General features: G+C 40.4%; 1 protein-coding gene across 6 annotated transcripts in view; it reads right to left on the bottom strand.

The window, feature by feature from the left end:
• Nucleotides 1-1,157: 1,157 nt before the first annotated feature.
• ODR4 (odr-4 GPCR localization factor homolog) overlaps nt 1,158-10,362 on the bottom strand; it is a 36,638-nt gene continuing 27,433 nt past the window's right edge. For 4 of the 6 annotated variants that reach the window (XM_073356701.1, XM_073356698.1, XM_073356703.1 and 1 more), the window contains 2 exons: nt 8,291-8,383; nt 2,664-5,525 (listed from right to left, as the gene is read on the bottom strand). In XM_073356701.1, coding sequence (XP_073212802.1) covers nt 5,458-5,525; nt 8,291-8,383 — 161 coding nt within the window. In that variant the 3' untranslated portion in view covers nt 2,664-5,457. Of the gene's footprint in view, nt 1,507-2,663; nt 5,526-8,290; nt 8,384-10,362 lie in introns of those variants that run through there. The other 2 variants (XR_012160332.1, XM_073356702.1) reach the window with 2 other exon arrangements.

The raw sequence follows: 10,362 nt of genomic DNA, 5'->3' as shown, positions 1-10,362 counted from the left end.
GTAGACGCTAGTGTAGACAGAGCTCAGGCATTATGACTGTTGTATCACTCAGCCCTGCCATAAGCAGTACATCTGTACCAGTGGAAAATTATGGATCCTAGCATACACAAGTCCTCTGAGGCCTAAGTTCTTCTCTAGGTTTCACCAGTTTAACTTTGTTGATTTCAGTAGTTATCCATGTACTTTAGCATAAAATTCAGCCAACAGCTATATAATGTACAATAATTTGAAGCCACTATATTTAAAGCAAAACTGCCAAACCAACCAAGATTAGTATGTGACAGGCAAGGAAAATAAATAAAAGATTTATATAGGAGTGTGGACCAAGGTTTTCAAACCTGCAGTGCCTAAACGTACATACCTCCGTACAATAATTGGCCAGGTTTTCGTAAGTGTGGAACACCCAGCAGTTCCAACTGAGGGCTTATTACTAGATTTTTTTTTCCAGATATATCAGTGGAGACAAGCAAATTAATATGTAGGTCTCACCTGAAAATCTTCATTATAATTCAAGTGAGGGGGACCTCATATTTCAACTGGATCCTTCAGAAATACTATATGCCTCATAGTGAAAGATTAGATCTTGCAAGGGCGTAGGCATGACAGAGAGAGACAGAGAGAGAGAGAGATAGGGACTATTTATTAGTGGTTCCCTATCATTTTTGTTTTATTCTCAGTCCTGACTTCTTCCTCTTTTTAAAAATGCCCATTTCCCTGGTTTCTTAGGCTACTATAGTTAGTAAGGCAATTGTAGCGTTAATGCTAAAAAGCTAAGCAATCTCCCTTCCCTTGTCCCCACAGTTCTCAGATCACATTCCACCTTTCCGTAGTGAGAGTTGCAGATAGCCCACAGAGAGGCAGGCAAGGTCTGTTTCTTACTTCACCCATGGTTTCCTAAGGGCAGGATGTTTGCTGGGCTCAGTTCTTGTGGAGATGTTAACTGAATTCGCAATGTTTGTTGGAGAGGTTTTTATTAATTTACTTCCATTCATTCGTCAAGGAGCAAAGTATTAGGTTTTCCCTGCCCATTGCTCAGAAAGAAAGAAAAAAACTTCAGAGTTAGCCTTGCATTATACCTGGTGTTTCACCTTAGGCTATTTCAATTCCTCAGTGTCCACTCCCAAATCTTAAACATATGAGTCAGGCTTTGCTAAATCCATTATGCACACTTTTATTAAAATAATTCATCTGACAACACCAAGCACATTGTCAGCACTCTCTGCATAAAATAAAACAAATCTAGGTGATGTATTAAATAAGAAATAAACATGTGGATAAAATATGGTCCACTTCCAAGCATCCATGGAACAGCAAATATGGCTAAACTCTGAATTATGCTACAAGTGGCGGCTGGCAGCCAGATTGCAGAGCCACTATTGGAATGTTGCATAATAAAGCGAGTTCTTGGCTCAATAAAATACTCCTCTGCTGAATGAGACTGTGATATCCTCAAATGCCATATTCTGAGGCTTTCTACTTCCCCACCTCATTTTTAATGGCTGGATTCTGAAAATAAATGAGCAGAGAATAATTATGTCTTAGACATTCCCAACTGAAGATAAACATTAGTATGTCTGGGTGCACATATGAAGGCACATTAGAAATTTTGAACTTAATAACAAATTCACTTTTATAAAGAGAGAGGGGGTGCTTCATTTTTTTCAGAAACAATCCTTTGACCTCATACTTCACCAATTTCAGATATGGATTTTTTTTCCCCAAAATGGAGCACTCCTTTTATTATTCATTTGAAATATTACTTTCAAAAGGCTGCACTGGCCATGTTAATTTGAGGCAGATCTGGAGTACAAGAAATCCCAAAGAACAAAACCTTGATACAGAAATAGCCACCTATCCCTGCCACTGCATGATTATTCCCTAGAGTACATCATCTATTGCTTCATTATTTTCAGAATTAACCTTCAATAAATGCATTTTCACTAAACAACTTCAGTAAAATCCTAAATCACAATACTGCTCATATCCCTCAACCTATGGTACCAAGGAGAACATTACTGGTACAGGAAACTCTTCATACGACTGAATTATTTGAATTCTTCACCATATTCTTTAATCCTTCACAATTCTGAAAAAATAAAAGAGGATTTACACACAAATTTGTGTGGGATAAAGGTAACAAATTGATGGGGGAAAGTGACAGAGTTGCAATTTAGTTTTTTTAGGTGCAGGAGAGATGTGAACTTCAAAGTCTATAAAGAATTATTTAAATGCTCTGACTAGACTTCGCTAGGTCAGTAAGGGACATGAAGAGATGTGATCCCAGACTGGCTGGGCACTGCTATGTTGAAGCCCCTAGGGCATATGCAGTTATATCAGCAAAACCACACTTTTACTGGTATAATCTGTTTTGCTCAGGGTGGGGGTGGGGGGGCAAAAAGGAAGTGGCGGGACTCAAAGAAACACTTTGCCTGTACACTATACCAGTTTTCTTATACTGGTAAAGTGCTCCTAGTGTAGACATGCCCTAATAGAAAGCATGGTGACAGAGTTAAGGAGAAAGGGTTGATCTGAGTAGAAAAACAGGAGCCATGAACTCACTAATTCTAATCCCACCTCCAATATTGACTCCTTGTGGTGTGTCAGGCTCAATTTCCCCACATGTAAAAAAGGGGGTAGACTTACTTGTATACCTCAGACAGATGTTTGTGAGGAACATTTATTAATTACTCACTAAAGCTTTGTTTGGCATTTCACATGCAATAACAGTTTACCAGTCTCAGAGTTCACCATCTAGGTAGGCAAAATACTAACAAACGTGGATGAGAACAACGTACAAAGCATGTAAATGAGCAGTTATGACAGGTATGGAGCAGACTTGTTTATACATATACACAATAAGAACAGTAATAAAATATTTTCACATTGCCTAGTTTTAATAAGTATTCAGAAAAGATCACCTCTCTCTTTTTTGGTCAAAATATAGCATTTTAAATAAGTCATCACAATACCAGCCGGTCAACAATTAACATATTTCACAGATTACTATTTTAAAAGAATTAACCTTTGCAATATGACTTATCCCAAAAATACACACATCCAGCTCCTTAGTAACAAACCTGGGCTCTGGCTGACCATGAGATTTATTTTTGGTAGGTGAGAAATCAAATGCCAAAGTCAAGGACCCCTACTAGAGAATGCCCTGGCAGTCACTCTTTTCCTTTCTTGAGTGCCTCCACTATGTTCTCAACTGAGAGACCCAGGGGAGAAAGAGAGATGGACTTTGGTACCTAAGTTAAGGTCCACCTTCTTTTAGCAGCCAGAAGTGGGGAAGGAATAAAGTACCTACTCATAACTAGGAGGACAGGCTGACTTCTTCCTACCATTCTCTCAGGAGACAGGGAACAGACTTGTGAGGAGCAGTTTTTAAATTTCAAAAAGTCTTGAGATTGCTGAACCATTCCTGCCATTATTGATTTGTCCCTGGCTCATTAAGAAGATACTTTGTCATAATTCTATTTTGCATCTGATGAATCCATCAGATTTATGTCAAATAGCACATATTTGCTAAATAAATTTGCTGCAGGAGGGCATCCCTGCACTTTGCTATAAGGGGCCTTGTTTTCTTCTTCGCCCTTCAAGTTGCTCCATTCAAACAATGCAGTGAGAAGAAAAAGAGAGTACATCAGAGAGGCCACCACTGCCTAATACAGGCCTCAACAATGCTCCAAGTCTGAAATTTAGCCTTTGGCCAACAATTAAAAAGAATTCCTATAATGTTCAAATTTGGTGTGTTACTAATGCTTAATGAAGACAATGCTTTTTATAGCTGCCGTTTAGTCTAAGAGTCAGTCTAAGCTTTTCTTGATCTTTAGCAACACAGCAGTAATTGTACAAATCTGAACATCAAATTTTTCTTTTACTGGGTTTATTGTTTCCAGAATATAAAAATCAAATGAACAAGCGAGGAATTTTAACATTATTTCATTTGCAAGTTACCTTTTATTCAAAGTTTTCTAATATTTTATGCTTGATTATGCTGTAGGCTCAAAGCTTTCCGATTTCTTCCTGCAATTTCAGTACCTTTGCATATAAACTCATTAAGCTGTAGTTACAAAGGTTAAATACCGTTCAATCTGGTACATATCAGTTTATATAGTAACTCGAACTACATGAATGCCAACAACTTTTGTATAAAAGTGATATTTGTTAACCTTGTGTCAAACATTTTTCCTTAGGGGAAAGCAATAATATACTTTAAAGATAGCATAGACTTACCTCTCTTATTCATATCTTAAAAACCTTAATTATTTATCAGCCTCTAAAAACTTATAAAATTATTTATGCCTGTCTGCATATTTGGGATTTGAATATCTGGGGAATTATCAGATATATCTTTCTTAACGGAAAGAGGGGAATTGAGTCAATCAGGATTGGATGGATAAGTCAGATCATGATGAAAAAGGAAGCATATATAAATTCGCCATACATCTTAGAGGTTTAATTATTTCATTAATTTCTGTTTATGATGCTTGAGCTAAGATATTTATATAGTGTGTGTTGGCCTAAAATAGGATTTTGGGGCTGCTACAAACTATTTGCATATTCATTACATCAGTTAACCAACCTGATGCACACAGTAGCATAGCAGGGGGGAGCGGCTGTTTGCCCTCTGAGCACAAGTGGTGCCTGTTTAATTTATAGGCGCCTTTTTTAATTTTAATCACCCGGTGGTGCTCCGGGTCTCCGGCTCGGCGGGGGCCTTCACGCGCTCCGGGTCCTTGGCAGCATTTCGGCCTTCAGTGCTGCCGAGGACCCGAAGTGCCACCCACTGAGTACAAGCGGTTGGCACCTTTTTTAATGTCCGCTGCCCCTGTTCGCTCCGCCTAGCTACGCCACTGGATGCACGTGCTGTAACAAAAAGAATATATGGAGTGAAATTCTGGTGCCACTGAAATCAGGGTTTTGCCACTGACTACAGTGGGGCCAGGGTTTCAATCCTTGTCTTTTTTTTTTTTTTTTTTTTAAATACTTAACAGCACTTTAGCCTATATCAATGTTAAAGGATTCCTTAAGGCAAGACCTGTCATAGTAAATAATTACAAAAGGGCAAATGTTAAGATCCAGCAACCTTGAAAATGTCTCTTGAAAAATACAGTTAAGCTTTTAACAATGAAATTGTAATCAAGTAGCTGGGAAAAGGGTTTGTTTTTTTTTTCTTCTTTTTTTAAACAATTCTTCCTGGAAAATAATGCTATTTTACAGGCAATTTCCATCAATGATATATACCTTTAGTTTCCAGGATATCTGATCCACCTACAGTATTTGCATGTTGAAATAAGATGAATAGATCACTACAATTAGAACACACCTAACTGGTGTATTTTAGGCAACATGTTTAGTTGCTAACATATGAAATCTTTGACGCTTCCACCTTGTATTAATGTGAATATTGGTCAGTGTTCCCATGATGATTAGACTGCTTCTTTTGCTTGGAGTCTAGTCACTGAAGTAATTAAAGGAGAAGGTTACTGCAAAGATTGCAACTGCAGCTGCTATTGCTACACCTAAAACGACAAAGGAAAAAATACTTCCATGAGTGAAGAGGAGAGTACAATCACCGCAAGGCGGGGTGTGAAGAAAAGGAAGAGTGGGAACAATAAGAGTCATTTTTAACATTGCTGAGTAGCACTACAATGCCTAAAGATCAGATTATATTGTTAGTCATAGAAATTCATTTTATAAGACAATCTACATAAATAATTTTTCAAAGTGCAAAGTTCTTCAGAGATTCAATTAATCATAAACTCTACTCTTATGGGCCAAGTCACCAAAAGCCTAATGCATTAACTCTACGTTATGGCTTGATGATACCAAACTGACTCTCAGATTAAAAGTTATGGATAAAAAGGGCACAAACAAATTAAATAATTCCAATACATGAATTAAATGTTGTTTCAGATACTGCATTTGCCCCAAGTCCCATGGTCAGTTTTTGTAGTTTTACGATCACATTTTCCTATGGTTTTAAAATGTTTCTCCCCAGTGTTGATATGCAGGAGATACACAAACATGAGCAGGGCAAAACTGGCTAAGTGTTGAGAGGAAAGGACTGTCATATGCACAAAGTAAACAAACAAGCAAACAAAATATATATATTTTTAATCTCCAATTTACAGAAAACGTAGATGTTACTTGTAAAAATATTAAATAAAACAAATGTAATGATACGTAGGCTTTAAGTTGGTGTTGTAGTTGTTCTACTGACTAATCAAATATCAAGCATAAATCCACATTTTAAAAAAGAAAGATTTTCATCAAGATTTACTACAATTTCTTTGCTCACCAGCTTGATGTCTGCACCAGGGACTATAATGCAATGTTGATTGAGGAAAGACTTCTATGACGGCTGGAATTCATTACCAAGGTAGCACAGCTCATCCTTGCAAGCAGCATAGCGATAGCTGCATCAGCACTGCTATGAGCTCATTCATATATTCATACAATGCACCTTGGAAGAAGCCACTTGCCTGCTCTCACTCTTTCTTAATTGTCAAAAGAGAGGTTATAAAATGGTGGCTTCCCAGAAGGCAATAGGGCTACCTCAGCCACTTGTTTTGAGGGAAGTTTTCCTTATTATCTGTTTTGTGGAACTTGGATCTGGTTCTGATTCTGAGATATGCTGATCATCTACAACTCCCATCTGGGGAAATATTTTTGAAAAAGGACTACTGATGTAATATTTAAAATCCCTGCTACTATATTGGTTTTTCTCATCAAGATTAAAGCTTCTTTTCAAATATCACAAACGCTCCATCAATATTTCATTATTTGCTTTAGCCTTTATCCAAAATGGACTTTGGACAAAATGCTGAACACTTTGGTCCCGATGTAGCAAAGCACATGCATACATATTTAACTTTAAGCATGAGAGTCAGATGCCAACAGGACTACTCACATCCTTAAGGTATGATCTTAAGTGCATGGCTAGATCAGAGCCAGAGTGCCACCAATCCGGTCCAGAAGTTCATCTATGCAGACATCATCTGCTGTGGGCTACAGGCTCTGACCTTCTCTGAGCTGGAAAAGATCCTGCGTAATGATACTGCAAAGCTGGCCGACTACTATAAGACATGGTGCACCTTCACTCTAGCACCAGCAAGATAGTCTCTAACATATTACACCTCCACATGCCAACATTAAGAGGGAACTGAACATTATAATGGATGGCCAGAGGCTGAAGCATATCCAATTTACTTAGGTGTGACCCTTGACCAAACACTGACACACAAAAGCCACCTGAGCAAGAAAGCAGTGAAGGTCAAGACATGCAACAACCTTCTCAGCAAACTGGCAGGTTCTTCATAGAGAGTAGATGCTCCAACCCTAAGGACCTCAGCCCTTGCCATTGCGTACTCAATAGCAAAGTACTGTGCACCAGTATGGAGATGATTGGCAAGCACCAAACTTGTTGATGTGCAACTCCTCTCAACCATGTGCATCATCACAGGAAGTCTCCGACCAACTCATCTTCCATGGCTTCCAGTTCTGAGCCACATTGCTCCCCCTCACATCAGGAGGGAGACTGCAGCTGGTAAGCTGCTTGAGAAGGCATGTGCCAACCCAAGCTTGCCCTTGTTCAACAACCTTTTTAACCCACTAGCTATATATCTTTCCTCACAACACCCACTGTGTTCGAGGCTGCCATGCCAGGACGTGATAGCGGAGTCCCTGTGGCGGGAAGACTGGTGCTTAATATCAACCACCAATCAGTTCCTTGTCACAGACCCTACTGCTCGCCCGCCTGGCTTCGACCTGGGCCTTTCTTAACTGATTCCGGACTGGCAAAGGCCTCTGGTGCAGCCAACTAGCACCGTTGGGGTCTTCAAGACAATCGAAGCTGCAGTTGCATGGCAGAGCAAACAATGATACACATTGTAGAGACGTGTCCGCTAACCAACTTCAGCAGTCAGCTCCACAAGCACCACTTGGCCACTAAGCATGCTATTGCTTGGCTCAGCGAATACACACACACACACACACACACACACACACACAGAGTAAATTGCAAAACTGAGCCTTTGAAGAGTGAACCAAACAACACTCCCCCCCCCCCCCCCGCTGCAAATCTCTGAATTTTTAGCAAGCACGTAACGTTTTGGCTTAAGCCCACTGAAGAACAAGTCACCTTCCCCCCTCCCTCCATTTACTAACTCTGTGCTTTAAACTGTAAACTAAATTATGCCGTTTACTATATCCTCACATCCTGAAAATACTACCAATATTGTGGGAGCAAATGACTGCCTTAATGGGCTTATTGGAGGTAACATACCCATGTTTTGTTGAAGTTTCGATAGCAGCGTTGCTTTTGTCAATTGTATCTTTTGCGTATCATCTGTGTTGTCGACAGGTGGATTTATATCAACTGCATGCAATTGAGAGATAAGTTTAGCAAAACCAAGTATTCATTGACAGTTTATAAAACACACCTATATTTTGCAATTACAATAATACAAATAGGACATTAAGTTTATAATTCCTGATCTGTTCTACCAGTGGACTATATTGACCATTTTGTATTATCAACAGTAGTAATGAGGTACCTGTACTGAAACTTGTGCTATTCAACCTATTCGTCAATGATCTGGAAAAAAGGGGTGAACAGTGAAGCGGCAAAGTTTGCAGACAATACAAAATTATTCAAGATAGTTAACTCCAAAGCAGATTGCAAGAAATTACAAAGGAATCTAACAAAATTGGGTGACTAGGCAACAAAATCGTAGATGACATTCAATCTAGATATGTGTAAAGTAATGCACATTGGGAAAAAACCACACAAATATATGATGGGTTCTAAAATAGCTGTTATCACCCAAGAGAGAGATCTTGGAGACACTCTGGATAGTTCTCTGAAAACTTCTGCTCCAAGTGCAGCAGTGATCAAAGAGACATACAATAGTATGTCAAGCATTATTATGAAAGGGATGGAAAATAAGACAGAAAACATCATGCCACTATATAAATCCATGTGCACCTTGAATACTGTGTCCAATTCTGGTCACCCAGTCTCAAGAAGGACATAGGAACTGGGAAAGGTCCAGAGAAGGACAACAAAGATGATCAAGGGTACAGAATGGCTTCTATATAAGGAGAGTCTAAGCCCTGGTCTACACTAGGACTTTAGGTCGAATTTAGCAGCATTAAATCAATGTAAACCTGCACCCGTCCACACGATGAAGCCCTTTATTTCGACTTAAAGGGCTCTTAAAATCGATTTCCTTACTCCACCCCTGACAAGTGGATTAGCGCTTAAATCGGCCTTGCCGGCTCGAATTTGGGGTACTGTGGACACAATTCGACGGTATTGGCCTCCTGGAGCTATCCCAGAGTGCTCCATTGTGACCGCTCTGGACAGCGCTCTCAACTCAGATGCACTGGCCAGGTAGTCAGGAAAAGGCCCGTGAACTTTTGAATCTCATTTCCTGTTTGGCCAGCGTGGCAAGCTGCAGGTGACCATGCAGAGCTCATCAGCAGAGGTGACCATGATGGAGTCCCAGAATCGCAAAAGAGCTCCAGCATGGACCGAACGGGAGGTACGGGATCTGATCGCTGTATGGGGAGAGGAATCCGTGCTATCAGAACTCCGTTCCAGTTTTTGAAATGCCAAAACCTTTGTCAAAATCTCCCAGGGCATGAAGGACAGAGGCCATAACAGGGACCCGAAGCAGTGCCGCGTGAAACTGAAGGAGCTGAGGCAAGCCTACCAGAAAACCAGAGAGGCGAACGGCCGCTCCGGGTCAGAGCTCCAAACATGCCGCTTCTATGATGAGCTGCATGCCATTTTAGGGGGTTCAACCACCACTACCCCAGCCGTGTTGTTTAACTCCTTCAATGGAGATGGAGGCAATACGGAAGCAGGTTTTGGGGACGAAGATGATGATGATGAGGTTGTAGATAGCTCACAGCAAGCAAGCGGAGAAACCAGTTTTCCCGACAGCCAGGAACTGTTTCTCACCCTGGACCTGGAGCCAGTACCCCCCGAACCCACCCAAGGCTGCCTCCTGGACCCAGCAGGCGGAGAAGGGACCTCCGGTGAGTGTACCTTTTAAAATATTATACATGGTTTAAAAGCAAGCATGTAAAAGGATTACTTTGCCCTGGCATTCGCAGCTCTCTTGGATGTACTCCCAAAGCCTTTGCAAAAGGTTTCTGGGGAGGGCAGCCTTATTGCATCCTTCACGGTAGGACACTTTACCACTCCAGGCCAGTAACACGTACTCGGGAATCATTGTACAACAAAGCATTGCAGTGTATGTTTGCTGGCGTTCAAACAACATCCGTTCTTTCTCTCTCTGTGTTATCCTCAGGAGAGTGAGATATCATTCATGGTCACCTGGTTGAAAT

The sequence above is a fragment of the Lepidochelys kempii genome, chromosome 8, assembly GCF_965140285.1.
Source record: "Lepidochelys kempii isolate rLepKem1 chromosome 8, rLepKem1.hap1, whole genome shotgun sequence".
In the NCBI taxonomy this organism is placed as follows: domain Eukaryota; kingdom Metazoa; phylum Chordata; order Testudines; family Cheloniidae; genus Lepidochelys; species Lepidochelys kempii.
Note: the sequence above shows the minus strand (reverse complement) of the source record. Positions and strands in the feature narration are given on the sequence as shown.